This window comes from Synchytrium microbalum (genome assembly GCF_006535985.1).
Source record: "Synchytrium microbalum strain JEL517 chromosome Unknown SmJEL517_scf0033, whole genome shotgun sequence".
NCBI lineage: Eukaryota > Fungi > Chytridiomycota > Chytridiomycetes > Synchytriales > Synchytriaceae > Synchytrium > Synchytrium microbalum.
In genome coordinates this window covers 59,356-81,630 of record NW_022158382.1, presented here as the reverse complement: position 1 = coordinate 81,630, position 22,275 = coordinate 59,356, and the positions used below count along the sequence as shown (strand labels likewise).

Below are 22,275 nucleotides of genomic sequence, written 5' to 3'. Positions count from 1 at the left end.
AGACAGTTCATAGGAAGCGGATTTGATGTGTCTCGAGGCTGTTTTATATGTCACTGTCACGTCCTGGTACGTAGTAGAGTCATTTTACATTTCCTAAGATATTGCGATAGCAATACAGGGCATACAATGATGCTAGCTTTCACTTCCAGTCAACCACGATCAGTAGACATTGGATCTATATGGCAAAGGCCCAAAACTGTGCTGGATCTATCCACTCAAACAACTCCAAGAAGTTTCACACACGATGAGACTCAAACAAATTCGAATTTACATTCATCTGTAACTATTTTCACCATTCAAATCTAATTTCAATCGAGCAATATGCTAACAGTTTCTCTTTTTATACACAGACTCAAACGGATCTCCAACCAAATCAACCACAAAACATTCGTTTGGATGTGCATCAGCAGCAGAAACTGGTGGCGTTTTTGGATAAAGCCGAACGGGATGTTTCGTCTCAATTATTACGGAATTTACAGTCTAGGGCTTTTGATGGTTTGTCTCTTGGCTTCTCGGCATGCTACTTGGTTAGATCCAAACATCAAGATTTGTGATATTATAGGATTCGAAGTCAAATGGGAAGACGATGTGGACACCAATTCGAAACTGTATGAATTGTGTGATCCACACATGGATGAAGATTCAGAGGTTACGGGGCTGTCGTGGTCGCATAGTGGGACTACTTTAGCTGCATCGTGAGGATTCTGCACGTAATAGTCTTGTTTTTTTCTTTGACACTCTTCAAATGAATCTCTCAGATATGGACGACGAGATCACGCTGCCTGGTGCACCCATCAAGGCCGGATCTCAACTTGGACTCTATCGAGTCGGCGGGTCGTTACTGACAAGCCCACTTTCTCTGCTCAAGTTTCGGTATGTGTAGCCCTAAAACGCAAAAAAAGATTCATTGCCAAGACTTGTTGATTCTCACTATGTGGTTTTACTTAGACCTGTGTGATGTGCATCGCCTACCATCCTGAACAACCCACGATAATAGCAGGTGGTACATTCCACGGCCAAGTCATAATATGGGACACAAACAAGACTGAGAATCCAGTTATTGGGACTTCTGGTGACGGTGAATTGGCGCACCATGAGTCAGTATCGTATGTTGCGTGGATACCGTCTGCCAGATCGAATACGTATGATGTGAGTGTCAGAAGAACGATGGCTGGAATCCAATATCAAACCATTGAATCACCTGTTTGTTGCTATAGTTATTAACGGCATCGACAGAAGGAAAAATCCTCATATACTCCTTCTCAAACGACTTGGCATTCCCAGTCGCCGGATCACGAATCATGTTGGCTAATGTCGCTCGAGTGGAAAAATCACTGAGTAAAGTAAAAGCGAACCTCCCTGTTGGAATCACGGCGCTGGCGCTTCAGCAGACGGTTGGGAATGCTGTTGATACGGTTATTGTTGGGACTGAGACTGGGTTTGTGCTGAAGTGTGGTGCTGCTGGGACGAGAATATCTGATAAGAATGAAGGTTGGTGTTAACGAAAAAATATCACTGGTAAAACAGCAACTCTAATGTCGCTTGGTTAGATGCACCGCTCTCAAATCCCATAATATTTGGATTCAATTCACATTTGGGACCAGTGAATTCGATATCGTGCTCGCCGTTCCATCGGAATTTGTTCTTGACGTGTGGGAATGATCGTGAAGTGAGACTGTATACTGCTCTACAGGTCTGACAAAAATGGAAGACAATAAAAGCGCGGCCTTGGCACCAGCTGAATGCTTCTCATTTTCCATAGCCAAATCCTATTTTAACATTCGAGCCTTCATCCATGGACTTGTCTTGCGCTGCATGGTCGAACACACGGCCTGCTGTATATGCTGTTGGATCTGCTGATGGTCATACGTACTTTTATGATTTGTCGGTACGTCTTGTCGATATACGACGTCTTTTCGTTTGTCTTGTTTTCTCTTTAATCTTCTGAGCCCTTTCTCTAGAAATCAACCACCACACCAACATCAACCCTCCAACTCACACAACTGGACAAGAAACCCAAAACAAGGATTACATTTCTTGCATTTTCAAACAAACCATCAGATATGTTCGCATCCGGTGATGCGTCAGGACATGTGCATGTATGGCAGCTGTCGTCTAATCTTTCTCGTGAGGCGATGGGAGAGATGTGGACTTTGGATTTGCTGTCTAGTCAATAGAAGGCGTTTCAGCAGTTATGAAAAGCGTGTCTGTGTCGGCTGGGTTGTTTACGTGTTGAGATGTCTTGAGAAGGAACTGGAATCAAACGTGTGTGACGGAGTTGTTGGGGGTGTTTATGGTTGTTTTCTTTCCAAGTTTTGAACTATCTCTCAGAAATCTGCTCCGACAATTCAATTTGAGTTCTCTGAGATATGAAAATGCTATTTCCCAAATTTCCTTTGTGGATGAAAGTCTGAGTAGGGTGACGGCATCACCATCTTACATAGTGCTGCCATGACAGGCTTTCGATGCCAGACGTCGAGGTTTGCGTTACAAAGTCTTGCGCAATTTTGAAAGTCTGACCTCCAAAGCTTCATTTCATTCCATAGGCTGAAACGGTACTGGAAAGAAAAGCAACCGAACGCGATCATTTCGATTGGCTGGTTTTTGCCTCGCGCTTGGATCGAGCTGAACCGAATGTTTCGTCACAGTGATTACCGGTGTGACAGTGTTGAGCTTTTAAAGGTTGGTCTCTTGTTTCAACGCAGGCATATGCTGGTTAATCGCATCATTCGAAGTTAAATAGGAACACGATGTGTATACTAATTCCAACCTGTATGAATTGAATGATCTCCATAGAGAAGATTCTGGGATTATGGAGTTGTAGTGGCCGTTTAGTGGGACAATTTTGGCTGATCGTGACCAATGTACTTGTGTTGTGCCGGCTTTTTTTGGCATACTCATCTCCTTTGAAGATTCAAGATTCAGACCTTCATAACTATTCTCCTGTAGTTGAAATCAAACATCGGATATGGCAACTGTCTTCTAACCTTTCTCCTGAAGCAATTCGAGAGACGTAGACTTGGGATTTGTTGTCCAGCCAAAAAAATGACTCTATTTGAGTGTATGGCATTCCTCTAACAAATTAGGTTCTTGGCGCAGATGGAAAACCACTGCGATGAAAGTGAACATTCCTCCACGTTCCATCAATACTGTCTCTAGACCACACTCTGGTTTCTTGAGAGCTTTTTGTAAAGGCTTGACCGTCTCGAGTTACAGATTGTGTCAGTCTAACATAACTGATGCATGCAGCTCCGGGTGCTAGGATACGGACTCGTGGGTCTATTAAGGTGGTGTGTATAGGGGGATTCGTGACTGCTGCCTGGGGTGTAAAAAGAGTGTTATTGTTTGCTGGTTCTAAAGTTATGAAAGACAGAAGGATGGCATACTGCACGTTGATCAAAATAGAATTTATGAAAGAGTAGTCCTTCAACTTGGTGTTCTCCTGCTTCGGGTTCAAACTGTGTTGGAGGGAGAAATGAGTCACCCAACCGACATTTGCAAACTAGCGTTGTTGCCTACACTGGTCATCATTGGATCACATAACTAGATATAGAAAAGATGAATTAGAACTGCTACGATTCATAATCAACTGTTGAACGTGGAAGACTACCATTGAATAGCTCTCCCAATCCCCTGTGTTCAAAATGTCAAATGTTAGCTCTGACTTGTCTTCTGCAGGTTCAAAAGAGCTCAAAATCACCAAAAGCTACTGCATCCAATAGTCTAACAGGAAGCAAACATTGATTTAGTTCCTTGTCAATAAGGTGTCGAACGAAAAGAAGAAAATGAGTCAACTTGCCTGGTCGTGAGTGCCAGAATCTCATTAACGGTCGCATCGTTCGTCTTGTAAGACATCTTTTTCGAAATACAGTTCGTTTAAGCTTGATCAGCTTGCGGTTAGCTCAAGAAGTGGCTCCTGAAGTATTTGCGGATAATTGTAGGTGTCGAGGACGTGACTGCGACTGATGAACACAGTTCTGCCGTGGACGAGGCTACTACTGCGTGTATATAGTACTCAATACTGTGATTATTACTTACAATTACTAATTTACATGGTTTCTGCCATCCCTCGCACCATTCAATAAAACAAGACCACCCTACCATCTGGCACATACTCAAAGCACATCCTGCACAACACATCCAGATTTCATGAATGCATCTCTAGCGAATGCCGACCTTGACCTGTTGACTAGTATATAATCGGTATCATAAGTTGATATAGCAAACAACGACACTTGTGCTTCAGCCAATGCTGTCGATAACTTGGCCATAACTCCGAGCATAGCCAAGTCCAGTGGTCCTTGTACTTTAAACGTCACGTACTCGTCTACACGTGCATCTGTTGTGTTTGATTTGGCTGATTCATTTTAGCAAAAACTCCAAGTTGATGCTACGATGAATTGCTCAAACCAGCAACGTGACTGACCAGGATTTGGAGGCAATAAGTTAGCTATGCTAGTTGGGACGACAATTGAGAGTTCATCGGGTGTGTATGCGATAGTGCCGATGGGTGATTGTTGTGACAGTGCTGCAACAAGTTCTGGAGACACAGTTACAGTTGGAGCGTATCGAGCTATCGTTAGTTCATTGGCATAATACTTGAGTGTTAGCTTGTCTCCCATTCTGGAAGCCGTTCGAGATGTGAAGAGAGGTTGCTCTGTCTGGAAGCTGGAGTGCAAACATAATCTGCAAAAAGTAGTGAATGGAACTGGGGTCCAGAGAAGCAAGGCAGTAAATTTCTAATCTGGCGAACTTCTTTTAATATGAGCTTGAGCTGCTACTAGCTTTTGATTCCTGTAAACGACGAAGTTTCCACAGATGGGCTTGCTGAAAGAAGGTGTCTTTAGGTCGTATCTGAATTATAAGTGGTATGAATTTAATGTGAGCGGATGCACTTAGCTATATGAACTCATTTTCCACGTTTTCTGATATTTTTCGAGTTCAGCACCTTGCGCATCCACCGCCATTTCTAGCTCCGTGTCTTGCGCACACTGCTTTACGATATCCGAAAATATTATTTCACTGAGTTAAGGAAAATGAAAATGTCCTATATCTCTTGCTGCTCTTGTGTTGACTTGCACAATTCAAAACAACGATCGCATTCGACGCATCAACACATACCCAGAAGACAAAAGCATATAAGACATTGGCACGATGACGAAGGACATAAAGGCATACAATACGTCTTCTGGAACTAAGAAGCATCCAGCCGGATTACCAACCAAAGTGCAGAAAGTCTCAAAGGATCATGATGATGTACATGACCCTTCTCCATCAAAACAAAAACAATCGCATTCGTCTGGTAAGCTTTACTACGTGAATGTCCGTTCATTTGGCAACATGTTTATTAGAGTGAACGCTCACTTTCATCATGTTGAATTAAGAGTCATCAAACTCGGCCAGAGAGCTTGACATCAAAAAGGAGGCAGAAGTTACTGCAAAGACAGAAGAACATCTTGCAGTTGATCCGTCACAAGTGGATCATCCTGCAGCTATGAGCTCTGGTCATGCTGAATCTGGAGCCAACGCGGAGGGAAAACATGAAGCGTCAAAGCAATTCAAATCTGAGACTGACCTTGGTGTTAGTGGCTCGCATGATGAACATGGCAATGTAAAGCCTGAAAGTGAGAGAATTGAGTTATGCATCGGTGTGTGTGTGTGTTGGCTTAACGTCCTCTGGATGTTAGGCTTTTCGAGCGACCACTTTCAATACAAGCCTGGAAAGGTGTGGGGAGCTGCTTGGAAATCATACCTGGGATGTATTGATTGACCGTGTTGACTAGGACGTGCTCGAAACGGGTCATATCTATTTCTTCTACCGACCAGTACGTCTCTAGTTGTTCAGACTGGATTGTTTGTTGAAGAGATTGCTAATACATACCCTCATATTGTTTAGCGTGCCGATTTGGAAGAGGCGCATCATCTCCGAGATGTTTTGAGATTCTACATTGTAAGGACTGAATACATCTTCACCAAACTTGGTTGCATCTGAAGTACCACTTCCATAATCATTAGGTCTTGCGTCCATTCCACCAAGGAAGTCACGAGCATGAGGAGCCAGTATCAAAAACTCGAGTCATCATCATTGGCAAAAAGAGGCTTCCCACTATTCACAACCATGAGCGAAACGTAAGTCCTCACAGGCCATTATTGGCGCACTCGATACTGGTCTAACCACACTGCTGCTTTACAGTGGGGATTCGTCACGCATGTCTTTGACGAGCGTATTGGACTTGAAAATCTCGGCAAGGAGTTGGAGTTTCGATTCAAGGAGGAACATACTTCAACAGGTTTGGTGGTTTGATAGCGTAAACATTGATTCATTGGGTGCAAGACGTGTGCAATTCACTATTCTTAATCCTTTCTAACAGGGAGGACTTGGACCGGTGCTCGATGTTGTGGTGCCGGCATGTACATGCTATGCACGCACAAGACTCATACTCACTTGGCCTACGTATTGGAGTTGCCGGAGGAGATTGGTAAATCATCCTTTGCTCCATACTGTTTCTTGTTTTATCTCCTGTTCCTCACTACTGCCCGTCCTCTCTTTAGGAGAAGTCCAAAAGGAATTCGACATCTCACGCCAAGGATCCTTCATCATTTCTGTCAAGAATCCATCCATTCCAGTTGCAGGGGTTGGCCTCTCTTCCAAAGACGCAGCTGACCTACCACCAGCGCTACAATCCATGTTCCGTGATCGAAAGTTCCTCCCGGTCAACCCCACATCATTCTTGGATCACTACCACACTGAAATTTTGTTGATTGGAACTAGTAGTGATGTTGTCGAGGATCTTGGACTGTTGGGTGAAGGTAAGTTTGTGCTTGAAGAGAATGGACTTGTTGTTGGCAGATGCTGAATATCACATCTGTTCGACAGAGTTACTTGAACGAGAACATGAAGAAGTCACAATGCATCAACCGACCGCTGAAGATATCTTCAAAGAGTAAGTGATTCCAAACGTGCAATCCAAAAATGATGGTATAATAACCCATACTTTCCCCCAGGCTACATCTTGATATGAAGAAACACCCTCCCAATCCATTGTCAGGGCACTGGGAGTAAATATTTTGACGTTCGTTACATGATATGCTTGTATAAAATGAAGAATATTGGCAAACAAAGATTGATTTATGAGTACTATACGAAATTAGAGACTGTATGCAATTAGAGATTAATGGCAAAGTGCTATAGGACGTAAACCATCTTTCATGAAAAGTAGAGGACGGTTCAGCAATTGATGGTCCTTTTACGTTTTTTTACTTTTTGAGTTATTTAAAGGGGTTGATGGGAGCTTTCAAAATATGAAGGCCTGCGAGTATCAAAAATGTATTCCGAGGTCCAAGAAGGACCTCAACACCAAATACTGACATTAATACATACATTTTGAGTAGAACTTGCAATGGTTGTAGCTTTCTGTCAAGAACTTGGGATTGAACAAACCGTCAAGATCAACATTTGGAGATAAATCTACGATACTGACTTTACTCATGGACTACAGAGATCCCATCGGTCATGTTATAATTTTTGCGTTTGTTGCTCAGATGCCCGAAGAGAATTTTTAAATTGAGCAGAAACCGTGATGGTGCCAACTACCTCAGTCGATTGCTTTTCTTCAACTGACGCAACACGACAAGACAGCAGTCTCATGGCATCACAGCCAGAAGTGACTTTCAAAATGGACATGTTGACTTGACATGTTGACTTTAACGCTGCCGAGTTGAGGGGGTGGGGATGCAGATCGTTAGGAAACAAGACGATCAACGTTGCCAAAGCCCTCAGCTGTGAGATCCAAGCTCGTTGTGAGGATAGTGTGGTAGCAATTGAAGGTGCCCGTCTCGTATTTGAAAACTACCACGCAACTCCGTTAAAGTGCTTCCTCACGCCGTGAGGTCATGCGAAGATTAAAGCGTCTCTGACCAATCTCGCTACAGTCCGTTCTGACCTTTCCATTTAACCAATTGCTGGAGTGGTCATTCAAACCAGAGGCGCGGTAGAACTACCACCGGCACTTCAATTCTGTTTCCTGTTGGGCTCTGGCCTACGAATCATCCATCTTCTCGAATCACTCTCGTACTGTAGTGCATTTGCAGAGAGATGTCATGGCTGACGACCTCGGCAAGGTGGTGGTAAAGTGTGGTAAGTGTTTGGATGTCTCATGATATAGAGAACCCTCCTACTCATAACAACGATAAAACGGCTGAGTCTTTTGCGTTTTAATACCTGATCTGCTTCAACAAAATAAAGCAAATAACGAAACTCACGCAAAGTGAAACCTTGGCTTTATGTGCAAAAATAGGTTAATGTATTTATATACGATACTTACAAAACGGGGCCTTCTATTAACTAGATCCCACTATTCGTCCTTTTTCCTATCCACAATTTCATCATGTGGTGGCATATGAACCATCCTCCACGTAAAGTAAACCAAGAAGCCACAGAAATGTGCAGCAGAGACCAGCACATTGCCAACTACGTGTATATGTGGGTACCGTTCTGGTGGTGGTAGCATGTATTCCAGTGCGTGTAGCGATGCGAGGAGAAGATGCGAAAGCTACAAGAAAAAGGATTAAGTTGATAGACTGGTGATTTTTTTGCACACGATACATACCACAACAATCCTCCATCGTATCCCATTCCATTCCTCTGCAAAGTATGACCACGTGAAGAAATTGAAGAGAGTCAGTATTCCAAAGTACGGTAGTTGTAGTCCATCCTTTTGTATCAGATGCCACATACTAAGTGGAGAAGCTTTGTAAGCAAAAAAAACCAAATGAAGGCAGTATCAACAATTACCTAAACATGGCAACATTATTAAACCAAACAGCCACAGCACCCTCCTCCATAACCAACAGAGTCACAGGCATAACAGCCAGCAAGATTGACTTTTCATGCACGTGATACGAAAACAAGAAGAATGTTAACGACGACGCTGTCAGTCCATACACTAATCGTTTCAGCGACCACGGATATACGAATGCATTCACACAAGGTATAGCTAGTGCGAGGAGCGTACATCCAGTACTCAGTCCAAGTAACAGCTGTGTTGAGAAGAGAGTCCGGAGTTTGATGATGACGTTTAGGGCACACCAGAAACTAGCAACTTTATCTTCAAAGAGGCCTCGTTCTATAGGGAAGACTCTGTGCAGGATTTGGGCGAGTTCGTCGAGTGGTGATGATGCCACGAGGAATGGGGATAGGAGGATGGTGGTTGTTATGAGGACGCTGATTCCGAGCTCTATAAAAAGTTTAAATCTACAAAAACCTCTTGTTAGTAACGGAACCGTGCGGGCAAAATAAGAACCTCTCAACTTCCTGTACCCGTGAGAGAAACTAGGTGACCTCTGACTACCACCACCAACGCACCGACCCAACAACCACGCGAATATCGGAAGTGCATAGTATAATGCCATCTGCTTAAAGAAGATGGCAGCGACAAATGATGCTGCTCCATAAAGGTATCGATTGCTTGCGAAACATGCTATTGCTAGTAGTGAGAGTCCAAGCATGGCGGAATTGTACCTAAATGAATGCGGTTAGATAATAGCAATGAATCGTAATGACGTTTTTTGTTCCCTTACTGAAAATGCCCATGGTCTATAATCATCAGCGCCGGCTGCATCAGAACTAGCAGTATCCAAAGATCCTGTTTGTATAAAATAGCATCAGAAGTGTAAAGCATACTTATATCAATAGGAACCTTACTTGAGATTGCCGTGTCCTGTACCATGAATTCCTTACAAACATAATCAGAGCAGGAACATATATCAAATACTCGGTTATAAGAGCAGTTGCTCTCATAAACACTGTGAGGGACTCTGACTCAATGCCTCTAGATGTATCTAGTGCAATCCATGACGGTTGTATGGCGTTTGCACTAGTACAAAGATTTGTTATACACTAGCATTTTTTGGCATGCAACACGCACACTTACAATTCACCCATAATCAAACTATGATAAGCAGTCAGCGGAGGATAATCCAATCCCCAATACTTCAAATCGTAGCGATACCACATGTTGATGGGTAAGTGGTATGTGATTTCAATCCAGTGTCGTTGAGCTTCAAAGTCACCGTGGATGGGTTCTTGTCCTTTTCCTATATTTGAAGAATAAATTAGAATTCAAATCGCTACTGTTAAGATTCAACGTTGTTTTCTATAAGCTTGCCAGAGTATGCATTGAGTCCAACACTCCATTTGATGAGAATGGTAAAGACGAGAATCAAAGGTAGAACGAGATGCGATCCGTCCGTTTCGTGCAGCCATGATATGAGATTTAATGGAAAGTACGTGCTCTGGTTGGCAGACACGTGGGGAGTGACTGGTTTTGATATCTTTCTTGATCGTTTTGGTGGCATCGTAGATGAGATTCTAGGAAAGAAACAGGGAAGAAGAATATTGTGAGCAAATTAAAATGCGAAACTTAAATATTTGAACTAGCTTCCATACGTGTCTTTTGCCAAAAAGCCTTTTTACTCACCTTTTTTCTTCAGAAAACTACAAACGACAAGAAGCACCGGTCGCTCTAAGAAAAGCAGCCCAAAATGGCGTCATCTCGACTGGTAGTCAAGAACGTGCCATCGTATATGAGCCAGGACAAGTTCAAGGCGCATTTCAGCAAGAAAGGAACCATCACAGATGTCAAACTGGTCACGACTGAAGATGGACGATCTCGACGGTTTGGTTATATTGGATACAAGACAGAGGAAGAAGCCAGATCTGCTCAACAGTATTTCGACAATACTTTTATCGACACGGCAAAGATCCAAGTCGAATTCGCTAAACGAGTAAGCGTCAACATTTTGTGTGCTTTGAAAAAAAGATGATCGTTTGACCATACCCACTCCCAATACAATAGATTGGAGATCCATCACTTCCCAGACCATGGTCTCGATACTCTGAAGGCTCGTCAGCCCATGAAAAGACCGCAACAGGCTCAAACGCTACACCTTTAACATCAGCACCAGTCATATCAGAAAAGGACTCAATCAAGGCCAGAAACGCAGCTGCAAAAGTCGCACGGCTCGATCACCAGACCAAACTCATGCAGAAACTAGCTACTGCTGAATCAGATCCACAGTTCCAAGAATATATGCAGGCTATGAAACCCAGAGCTGCAACGGGACGGACGTGGGCTAACGATGACATGATTGCTGCTGTGCCGACTGTGCCGGCTGCTATGCAAAAGAAGAAGAAGAAGAGGAAGGCGACGGATTTGGCATTGGATGATGCTGAGGCAGTCAAGAATGATGGTCAAACTGTCAAGGCAGGAGACGATGATACGTTGTATCAGGATCTACCTGTAGTCGAAGCTGCTGTAGAGCCACCTGTGAAAAAGATGAAAAAGTCGAAAACGAATCGTAGCGAGAGGAGTGATGCTCCTGCTGCAGCAACTAGTATAGTAGTGGAATCTGTAGCAAACAATCCAGCTATATCCGACTTGGACTACTTCAAATCGAAAATATCCCAATCGATAGATATAGTAGATGATACCGCAGCACAAGACGCACCCATGAACGACGAAGCAGAAGACGACGTCGAAGACGAGCTAATGGATATAATACATGATGCCAAAACAACCGCACCATCAACAACCCCAATAACACCACCAGCATCTGAATCCCCTCCACCGCCACTCCCCGCCGACATAATATCCATAATATCCGACACGGGCCGTCTCTTTATCAAAAACCTCGCCTTTGCATGCACGCAATCAGACCTCGAAGCGCTCTTCTCCCCCTTTGGTCCCGTCTCTGAAATTCACTTATCAATAAACAAGACAAATCTACAGCCAAAGGGGTATGCGTTTGTGACGTATATGATTCCAGAGCATGCGCTGAAGGCATATCTAGAGTTGGATGGGTTTATTTTCCAGGGACGGATACTAGAGGTGCTGCCTGGGAGGGAGAAGATGGTGCTTGGTGGTGGTGGGTTTGGTGAGAATGGGAATGGTGGTAATGGTGAAGGGTATGGGGATGATGGGTTGACGTTTAAGCAAAAAAGGGAAAAGAAGAGGAAGGAGGAGTCTGGGCATTCGTTTACGTGGAATACCTTGTTTATGAATGTGAGTTTTGGTCTAAATGATTTACGTGATTTATCCTTCTTGTTTTCTGACTGGGTTGTTTTTTGCATGTGTTAGAGTGACGCCGTAGTAGAATCCATGGCCCGCTCCTTAAACGTCCCCAAATCCGCAATTCTCGATCCATCATCCTCAGACATGGCAGTCCGACTCGCACTAGCAGAAACCCACGTAATAACCGAAACAAAGCAATTTTTTGCTCAACACGGTGTCTCGATAGACGCATTCGAAACCGGGTTTGCCAAATCGAAAAAGTCACGAAGCGATACGGTTATACTGGTCAAGAATATACCCGCTACTACTGTGGATGAGGAGATGAGGGATTTGTTTGGGAGGTTTGGAACTATGGGACGAGTAAGTTTTACGTTTAGTTAAACTCATATGTTGAGTGCAGCATCGAATTTTTTTTCGCATAGGTGCTACTCCCACCATCACGCACCATCGCCCTCGTGGAATACATGCACCCGACAGAAGCAAAAGTAGCATTCAAGAGCCTCGCATACACGAAATTCAAACACCTCCCACTCTTTCTTGAATGGGCACCTACAGGCACATTCTCATCTCCTCCTGAAACAACAATACCTCAAATCACCCCAGCACCTACTCCAGCGCCCGCTGAACCAACACCAATACCAGCAGCACCAATAACACTCACCGCAACACCCGACGACATGGATCTCACCACCCAAACAGGACCAACCACAACCCTCTTTATTAAAAATCTAAACTTTGATACCACCGAATCAGCTCTCAAGGATATCTTCCCAGTACATGAGTTCCCGAGTGTTAAGAGCGTGAGGGTTGCGACCAAGCCTGATAAAAAGACAGGCAGGGTACTCAGTATGGGATTTGGGTTTGTCGAGTTTGGAGTGCGGGATGATGCGGCTAAGGCGCTTAAGGTCATGCAGGTGAGTTTTTGTGTGTGTGTTTCGTCTCGGTGGTTTTGGCATACGAGTTGTGAATTGTCATCGTTGAAAAAAAGTCAACTTATCAACGAACAGCATGGATGTGACACCTTGTTACAAAATATCTTTCATGTTCCTGATATTAACTCACCCACACTGCCTTCTCTCTCTACACAGGGCCACGTACTAGATAACCACGCACTAACCCTCAAAGTTTCAAACACCACCAAACCAACCACCCAAAACCTCAACCGCAACATAAACAGCTCCGATATCGCCGCCAACGGCACCAAACTAATCGTACGAAACATACCCTTCGAGGCATCCAAAAAGGATATCAAGTCTCTCTTCTCGTACGTTGCAACATCATTCAACGACCATCTGTCGCTTGTTTGTTGTTCCATTCATCACCTTTTGTTTGCAGTTTTTTTGCTTACAAAAAAAAAAATCCTCATTAGCACATTCGGAAAAATCAAATCCCTCCGTCTGCCCTTAAAACTCGATGGCTCCCACCGCGGATTCGGATTTATAGACTTTTTAACGAAACAGGAAGCCAAGAATGCGTTCGAGTCTTTGCATGCGACGCATTTGTATGGCCGGCATTTGGTGCTGGAGTGGGCGAAAGATGATGTTAGTGTTGAGGATGTGAGGGAGAGCACGAGGAGGAGCTATGGAGTTAGTAGGAAGGTGGGGAGGGTTGTTATAGGGGATGATGGGGAGGAGTAGCATTTTGTATGTTTTGTATGGATGGGAATAGAGGTAGAGAGTTTAAAAAGAAAGTGATGTTATTCCAAACTGCTGAAGGGAGACTCGTTGTGTTGTAAATGTTGAAGTTGGAGATGAGGGTGGTCACATACGATGTATTGATTCGATATGCGACATTCGTCGTTCTTCTCTTTTGGCCGTCTGTAAGACAGAATACAAGAAAACGTTCAACAGTTACTTTTAAAACTGCAATTCCTATTATGGTCAAATATAGTATACAAATGCAAACTGTCCTTTTGCCTATACATCACCCACCATGCGAAAAAACCCCCATCGCGTCCCATCCCATTATGCTCAACTCTGATCCAACCTCGCCCTCGCCATCCTCTTTGTCTGATCCGTATATGACTCTGCGAAATCACCACCCCCAATACTTGGATAATCCAAACTACCCAATCCAGCACCTCTGCCATATCCAGATGCCTCAATGGGTTGCACGATACCATCTCGTTTGGCACCTAGTCCTTCACCTTCCTTCCACCCCATTTTTTCAAGAATGCGACGCCCTGCATTGTCTTGTTGGATGCCGTTTATGGTTGGTTGTTCGATTCTGTGAAGTGTAAAGTGTGTTGGTATCAAGCAAAAAAGATGATAAAATTTGGCAAGTAGCACATACGGTGTTGCAGACGTCGTCTTCCACCCCGCCCTACTACCACTAGTACCAGACATTGGAAACGCCACCATAGACCGTGACTTGTTGTGATTATAATCAGGAGGAGCATATTTCCGTCTTCGAGCTTCGACACGGTTACGGTATCTGGCAGTTTCGGCGGCAGCTTGTATCGATAGTGTTGTTCTGAGGTCTGTTATTTGGGTTGTGCGGAGTGCAGTCATGTTTTTCTATGTGAGAGTATGTATAAGTAAAGCCAAAACAGGAAACGATAAAATTGAATGAATACTTTATGCAGATCCGATTTCACTTGATGTTTAGCTAAATCCTCTAGCGATTTGAATTGTCGTTGGCATAGCAGACATGCCATGAGAGTCATATCCGAGTGTTCGGTGTTTATGGATGCATCTGATGGCAGTCTCTATGAAAGCAAAAATGTGATCGTAATCAGTGTGGATGTCCAAGACAAGGAGGTAATCATCATCACTATTACCACTACCTTTAGCAACGCCTCATCTGACAAGTCGACTGGTGCCGGCTCCTTCAAGTCCTCCCCATTATCCGCCAGCGTTTCAGCCTCCTCTTCTTGAGTATTGTTTGTAGCCGCGACCTCGTCTTGTATCTTTGCCCATCGGGAGATATGAGAGGACATCTGATAAGAGAGAAACAATCTCCATATCTTTAGTTCCATTGTTGTCTTGTTTTACGGTGTGGTGCTCAAATGTTGCAAATGTCGACAACATTTACAATATGTAGGTTATAATGGAATACAGTGTCTGACCTTTTTAGATTGTGAGGTTGTTATGATGGGGATATGCTTCTTTTCCTTTGCGAGGGATTCTTCCATGTTGAATGCTCGCTTCCTTGGATTTGGATTTGCTGGTTGTTGTTGTTGAGTGGTGGCAGGTGGATGGGAAGAGACTACGACGGGAGATGCAAAACCTGGGATCGGAGGCTCGCCATTGTCGTTGTAGCTGTTCATCATCGTAAGTCGATATTTGTGAATGTTGTTGGAGGTTGGTGATGAGGAAGACTTGCAACGTACAAGATCAATTACACGGGATTACTTTTGCTTTTCCGCTTATATACTATTGATTCTGTCATTCTGACATTATGTCATGTTTACTTTTCTAGCTCTCGTCATCAAAATCTGCGGTGCCAACATGAACATCACAGTCAATCACTCTTATTTTCTTACTCTTCCCAACCAAGGTCTCGTGTCTATTCAGCTAGAAATATGGAAACAAGCTGCGATGATGCCACAATTCGCTCCCATCTTGTTGACATCTCCACCTTGCACATTCTTGAACTACGATGACTGAACATTGGACCCCCCGTTGCTCGACCAGTAATGGTGTAACATACATTCAGATCATGAGGAGGAACGATTTGCATGGGAAGATACGCTGAAAGCTATGTTTCGTCGAGTTTGAGAACTTTGTGCAGGAATATCAAATCAGGACGACATCAACGTTTCTTGAGGTCTGGAATGTACGATGGTGCTAAATAGTGCAAGTCACCATTAGCTATTTTGTATGTCAAATCGAACCATGACTGATGAAGAGTGAATGCTGTCACTTAATGTGGAGTGGATTGCTTGACGATTGTGGAGGTCTTGAGTCCATCTCGTTCACACATACAGTCAAGCACCGCTATCTTCCGTCACTGACCGATTCTCTTTACACTCCTAACGAGATACAATGACGACAGAATACATACTCGACACCACTATCTGGGTTTCGTTTACACCTGGAGAACCAGGTCCCATCAGCCACACCAGGTCAAGAGCAGCACATATAGCAAGTCAATATTGGTCCATGAGGACTTTCTTACCGTTGACTAGTATTTCCTCATAGTCGATAAGAAGACCTAGTTCCATTTCGTGATTCTTGACACACGTCGGGGATTTCAAAAACAAAATTCACTGCTGAGCACATCCAAAGGAGATTCTATATTGTGTTCTAGGTGTTAGTACCAACTATTCCAAGTTTCCCAAGCACAGAAAAAATGTATGTGCTGAAATGACGCAAACAGAAATTACACTATCTTACATGTAACGAGCGACACTCCAATACTAAGTAATCCTAGTGCTTCCCTAGAATTTAACACTCTTAAGTCCTAAGTTTCACAAGTATTCAGGTCCGTCATTTACGTTTTTTTGGTTTTTTGGTTTATTCATGTCGAGGTTTCCGTTGGCTCCGTTTTGGAGAGACCTGTAAGTGCGTGTCAATCGGTTGGTATATATCAGAATGAAATAGTTTGTGTGGCTTGCTTGGTCTCCCGACTTTTTGAGCTACTTAGATCTCGTTGGATTTCCGGTAACCACATCGTTGGACGCGTTTCAAGCTATATACATACAAGCAATAAAATCCAACTCCATTCACATTTCACATATAAGAATACAGCATGCTACTCTCTCCTCGCCACGTCCGCTGCTTTTACCTCTCGTCATGCTTCTACCCCGGAAGCAAGCTCCTCACCAAACAAAAAAATCGCGCAGGTGGCCGTTTCACTCAGTGGCATTGGCGAACTACCCCTCCAACAATCCGACACTCAATCTCATAATCTCTCTTATATCAGCCCCATCCACAATCCTAGATCTACCACCACACGCCCCAAAAAATGCTAGGCAAAACGCACTTGAGCGCTACATCCCTCACCACCCATTCAGCACCTAGATCACCACCAGAGCAGCACGCCACACATATCCATCACGCTGATACCACATATCTGACACACTCGATCCCATTCACTACACTCGAGTACCATCATATGCATTCAACGTCACTTGAAGAGCACAATGACGATGACGATCTACCATCCATGTCATGGAACTTTACGCACCCGCCGTGTGGCATCCCAGATATCCTAATCACCAGCAGTGCAGCACCATCACCCACATCGTCACCACCACGCATGCTAACAAGACTACAATCCCGCATGCATTCACGCAACCCGTCGCGTGCACCGTCGCCGGTGCGTGCTGCTGCATCGCCTGCTAAAAAAAGTGGTGTTATCAAGGAGCCGGTGGAGTGTATGTATGAGACGATGAAGGCGTGGCATATATCCCAGTCGTTTGGTGATGCGGCTACTGATGGTGGGGAGGAAGAGGAACATGGGAGACGGTATCCACGGCCCCGGACGAGCTACAGTGAGCTTATTAGGGAGGCGATTGAAGCCAGTGTCACGAAATCGCTGAGTCTGCAGGAGATTTATGATGCGATTCGGGAGCGGCATCCGTGTATGTGGGCCATTATCACTTGACTCAATTCGCTTTTTGCTCTGGATTTCTCACTACGCTACGCTCATAGACTTTCGCGAAACCGACTCGGCATGGAAGAACTCGATCCGGCACAACCTCTCCGTGCACTCCGTCTTTGTCAAGAAGCCGCGTCCGCTCAATCGCCCAGGAAAGGGGTTTCTTTGGACGGTAAACAAGGCAAAAGTCAAGCATGGTGGGAGAAGGAACGGTAATAATGGGAGTCTGCAACGTGACTCGCGAACAGCCACATCGTCACGAACAGCTACACCCTCAGATATGTCTGTTGATCCAGCAACACTGCAGTACCCATCACCGCCAGTAACGTCGGAAAGCTTTGTGGATTTCGTGTTTGAGGATTCAGTGGGTGGTGGTGGTTCCGTTGTGTGTGATAATGTTGCTACGGAGGGAGTAATTCAAGATCAAGAACGCGATGAGCAAGTACAGCAGCAGCAGATTTTATCACACTCTGATTTGGAGCTTCTGAGAGTCTTGCTGGAGACTCATGCTGCTATGAGTGGGAATACGTATGTTAAAGTCGAGCCTGAATGTGCTACTCAAGAACCGGATACAAATGCCATGAGAATCGACCAACAAGACAGTACAATACTTGGTGGAATGTCAATGGCTGCTCCATGCCCACCACCACAACAAGAGCCAGCATATACCCTTAAAGCATCAACACCATCAGACACAGACGAATGGATGTGTAAAGCCGGATCTGTAGGCTTCCATGATATAACGCTGCCGGCTATGAGCAAGCTGGCGTCGAATGGATCGATTAGCACAATGAGCTTCCAGGAATGGGTTGCGACGTTGGGGGATGAATTTGACCTCGTGTCCAGTGTAAAGTACCAATGAAGAGTTAAAAAGAATACCTCGTTTTTGAATTTTTGAAATTAAAGAACCCCAATAATTTTTTATCGCATGAAAAAAAAAACTTGTGCCTGATGCAATTCAAAGTCATATATTTACATCATATATAAACAAAACTATAGTTAAAACCGAAAACAACTGGTGGTGTTTCATTCTCGCAGACTACTTCCATTTAGCAATGGACTGCTGCTCTCGTCCAGCTCTTCGTGCAGTCTCGGCGTTTCAATGCCGGACCTGCTTTGCAGGAACCGCCGTGGGTAGAGCACATAGTGCTGAAAAATGAAAATTATGTCGAATAAGATGCTGATGAAACCCAGTCCAAACCTATAGTTAAATGATGAAGGTGAGATATCAATTCTCTTACTGTCCATGATACATTATGCAATGATACATTATACCATGAGAGCGTAATAGAAGTAGTAAGCAAAAAAATTGAATAACAGTCGAATTATATGCGACATGCACTTACTTGACAGGATCACCAACAATACCCTCAAATCCACCCTGTATGGACGCATCGATGAATAGCTGTGCTAGCGAGAGGATCCCACCGGTGAAATCGAGGAGGATGTTGATTATTGACCATCCGATGGTTGATTTGCGTTTATAGTTTAGGTACGCTTGTGGGACGTATTTTATTGTTGAGACTGCCATCTGTGGTTGGTGTGACAGATTGGAAGTGTTACTGTTGTGTGTTGGAAGATTGAGGCAAAAAGAGCGTTCACTGAATACGGCTAATAGAAGCGTCGTTTTCACTTCTCTTACCAACACACCTTGACATACGAGGTAAAATACACCACATCAATAACCCACGTATGCCCCCACACAACATTCACACCCAGCACGCCAACACCCACAATTGCGCACATCACAAACGCCCTCGCGAGTTTCGAGATTCTCTGTGCCGGTTCCCTCTGATATACGAGACACTGCGCGGCTGTTACCATTGTTATGAGCGTTGCATGGCATGCAAACAGCACGTCGTGGATTGTCACTAAAGGGTCTTGGCCGTCGTTGATTGTTCGGTATTCGTCACGGACAGTGGTGCTGAAGAGGAATGTGATGTTGTAGAAGGAGTAGCACGTGAAGCCGAGCAGGTTTAGGGCGATGAAGTCGAGGGAGAGGCCTGTTACAGATAGTCTCCTAAAAGAGTAAAGGGGACATTGTGAGTTAGAGGTTCAAACAGAGTCTTGACTCTAAGCAATTATAAAGTGAATGAGAACTGTGGCTTGCATATCAAACAGACAAGCTTCCAATCGACGCAAACATTTGCTCATTGATGTTGCTCCAAACACGGGCTTACTTGTAGTTCAAGATGACTTGAGGATAGAAGCTGATACTCCATGCTACAAAGTATGCCTGAGAAGCGATATGATGGTTAGTAACGAAGGACCAACAAGAAGATCAGACGAAACAGGATCAAACAACAACAGCTCAAATGTTTGATATGAGACCTACCCAGCCAACGACTTGAGACAGTATTTCTAGAGAGCCCATATTAGATATTGCACGTCCATACACTGTTCAACCGTCCAATGCAAGTCTACTAGTCTGGGTTTGTTTGAGCGGAGATTGAGATCTCAAACTTTTCGGACCTTCGACGGTCCAGGAAGGTGAAAGCAGTGGCAATGCGACGTGATTTTCACAGTTCATCACGTAGCGGACTCTGTTATCCTCGTATAGACAGTTGGAAGTGTAGTTTTTGGGTGATCTTTCTCCGGCAATGGAGGTGTCGACTTTTCAAACTGGAAACGTAAGAACTCAATCAGATCCTTCTTTTATTCGTTGTTATAGCTCTGATACGGCCGAACACGTCGCGATCAATACTGTGTTGCGGTGTATATAGTCTTGAATTTCAGAAACAAGCTTTTGGTCTCAATCACAAATAGACAGCAGGCTGAACTGACAACCTAGCCTGCAAACTAGAGGTAAACAACATGGTCCACAGTACACGAACCGTCTGCTTTCATCGTACTAGTACGTCCATCCAACTAACTTGCCACTACTCTCCTCTTAGGCGGCATTTCATCTTGATGGCATTTGCTGACCTGCTCAACACATACCAACCATGAACGAATTCGATGTCCACGACTCATTCAAGCAGGACTCGACCGCCACTCTCGTAGACACCCAGGAAGCCGACATAACTGACATCTCCATCAACGGAAAGCATCATCTACTAGCACCTGACAATGATGACCAACGTGGCAGCGATCCATTCAACAAATCAACAATGCTGAGCATAAACTCGTACCGTAACAGAAGCTCAGAATCTCTAGGCATCCCTCCTTCTCACACACTACGTCGCTCTTCATCGCCAACCACGCCAACAACTGCCAATGGATCAACAACTCCACCACGTTCCTCAAACATGAAAAACAACCATTCAACGGAATCATTACCAGTCTCAACACCTCCTAAAGCTAGATCGGCTACTATATCAGGTGGAACGCAACAACGACCATCTGCATCGACACTGCAGTATCCAACTACCCCTGTACGCACAAAGGTAGAGATTGAACACGCTGATGAAGAGGATGTTGCAGATAGTAACGCAGGACTCAATATCAACACGTCGTTTGATGGAAACCAGTCAACTCCATCGTCGACATCATCTGCAAATCCACCTGTAACTGCAAGCAGTACTCAGCCGGTGGTTGTATTGCCGTACGCTAGTAAACGTCGGGATGTAGAATTTCATGAGCTGTTTGCTGCTGTGCCCGCTGGGGAGGTGCTTATAGAGGATTTCGCTTGTGCGTGGCAAAAGGAGGTATGTTGTCAATAGGCGCGTCTTGGTGAAATATGGTTGTTTTTGGCATACTGACAATCATAATCCTTGTCTAGATATTGATTCAAGGCCGATTATATGTATCTGAACGTCATTTGTGCTTTCATGCAAACATTTTGGGTTGGGCTCATGATGTGAGTTTAACAAAGCACTTTGAATCTTTTTTTTTGCCGATCGACTTATCCCTACCTTTTCTATCATAGCTGGTGCTCCGACTGGCAGATATAGTCAATATCGACAAGAGGAATATTGCATTGTTGATACCAAACTCCTTAGAGTTCGTTACACGTGGAGGTCGAAAGGTATGAGCTTAGACAACAAAAAAGCAGGCAAGATGATGAGCAATCGACTCACACCATAATGGTCCTCTTCTAGTATTTCTTTGCCACCTTCTTTGATCGAGATACCTCATATGATTTGATTCATCGAGTGTGGCAGATTGCTAAGGAGGTAATGGATAGAGATTGCAAAAAAGGAGACGATATGATCTTGTACTGAATTCATCATTCAATACTCACATCTCACGTTACTCATAGGATCGTGCGGTATCATTCAAACTCCACACATTCCGACGCTCCTGTCCCCTTCACGAGAACGAACAGGACGAAACAGGAACCTGCCAAGACTGTAAACGTATACGAGAAGCTGGCTACCTGACCGACAACAGCTCCAGCTCCGACTACGGCACTCTAGATCGTCGCCAACGCTACCAACAATATGCAGAAACCTTCTTCTCGTCCATGCAGCCAACCAGTACGGTACCACGAGGAGTCCTGCCTATTTTAACTGAAGAATCACCATACGCAACAATCCCACAACGTCGTCGCCGTCGATCTCTCGATGATTTGAATCTGGATGGATCACCGATATCTGCTACACCAGCCGACGAGAACGAACTCGAAGACGCTGCACCAGTCTTGGCCTCAGCTGCATTAAGTGATACAGCCATAAACCCAACCCGCACATCATCAGACCGCGAGTCGCTACATAAAAGT

General features: G+C 44.3%; 7 protein-coding genes across 7 annotated transcripts; 3 read left to right on the top strand and 4 right to left on the bottom strand.

Annotated features, from left to right (window-relative positions):
- Positions 1-129: 129 nt before the first annotated feature.
- SmJEL517_g04624 (uncharacterized protein) lies at positions 130-2,177 on the top strand (the record flags this gene model as incomplete). The annotated part of the gene is made up of 9 exons (XM_031170552.1): positions 130-279; positions 351-495; positions 563-695; positions 759-873; positions 949-1,149; positions 1,218-1,491; positions 1,551-1,693; positions 1,763-1,888; positions 1,962-2,177. 9 exons carry the CDS (start codon positions 130-132, stop codon positions 2,175-2,177), a joined length of 1,503 nt encoding a protein of 500 aa, XP_031023467.1.
- A 905-nt stretch (positions 2,178-3,082) lies between these two features.
- On the bottom strand, positions 3,083-3,613 carry SmJEL517_g04623 (uncharacterized protein; the record flags this gene model as incomplete). The annotated part of the gene is made up of 3 exons (XM_031170551.1): positions 3,083-3,354; positions 3,398-3,458; positions 3,587-3,613. 3 exons carry the CDS (start codon positions 3,611-3,613, stop codon positions 3,083-3,085), a joined length of 360 nt encoding a protein of 119 aa, XP_031023460.1.
- Positions 3,614-8,354: 4,741 nt separating this feature from the next.
- SmJEL517_g04622 (uncharacterized protein) lies at positions 8,355-10,356 on the bottom strand (the record flags this gene model as incomplete). The annotated part of the gene is made up of 8 exons (XM_031170550.1): positions 8,355-8,552; positions 8,610-8,736; positions 8,795-9,253; positions 9,320-9,520; positions 9,580-9,644; positions 9,704-9,875; positions 9,933-10,095; positions 10,191-10,356. The coding sequence occupies 8 exons, from the start codon at positions 10,354-10,356 to the stop codon at positions 8,355-8,357; spliced, it is 1,551 nt and encodes a 516-aa protein (XP_031023461.1).
- Positions 10,357-10,542: 186 nt separating this feature from the next.
- SmJEL517_g04621 (uncharacterized protein) lies at positions 10,543-13,708 on the top strand (the record flags this gene model as incomplete). Its single annotated transcript, XM_031170549.1, has 6 exons — positions 10,543-10,785; positions 10,857-12,062; positions 12,138-12,431; positions 12,494-12,985; positions 13,160-13,335; positions 13,441-13,708. The coding sequence occupies 6 exons, from the start codon at positions 10,543-10,545 to the stop codon at positions 13,706-13,708; spliced, it is 2,679 nt and encodes an 892-aa protein (XP_031023462.1).
- A 333-nt stretch (positions 13,709-14,041) lies between these two features.
- Positions 14,042-15,339, bottom strand: SmJEL517_g04620 (uncharacterized protein; the record flags this gene model as incomplete). The annotated part of the gene is made up of 5 exons (XM_031170548.1): positions 14,042-14,297; positions 14,364-14,587; positions 14,647-14,778; positions 14,857-15,009; positions 15,139-15,339. The coding sequence occupies 5 exons, from the start codon at positions 15,337-15,339 to the stop codon at positions 14,042-14,044; spliced, it is 966 nt and encodes a 321-aa protein (XP_031023463.1).
- A 1,640-nt stretch (positions 15,340-16,979) lies between these two features.
- SmJEL517_g04619 (uncharacterized protein) lies at positions 16,980-18,477 on the top strand (the record flags this gene model as incomplete). The annotated part of the gene is made up of 2 exons (XM_031170547.1): positions 16,980-17,598; positions 17,669-18,477. The coding sequence occupies 2 exons, from the start codon at positions 16,980-16,982 to the stop codon at positions 18,475-18,477; spliced, it is 1,428 nt and encodes a 475-aa protein (XP_031023440.1).
- Positions 18,478-18,641: 164 nt separating this feature from the next.
- Positions 18,642-19,989, bottom strand: SmJEL517_g04618 (uncharacterized protein; the record flags this gene model as incomplete). Its single annotated transcript, XM_031170546.1, has 5 exons — positions 18,642-18,816; positions 18,962-19,146; positions 19,266-19,635; positions 19,796-19,851; positions 19,951-19,989. 5 exons carry the CDS (start codon positions 19,987-19,989, stop codon positions 18,642-18,644), a joined length of 825 nt encoding a protein of 274 aa, XP_031023439.1.
- Positions 19,990-22,275: the final 2,286 nt, after the last annotated feature.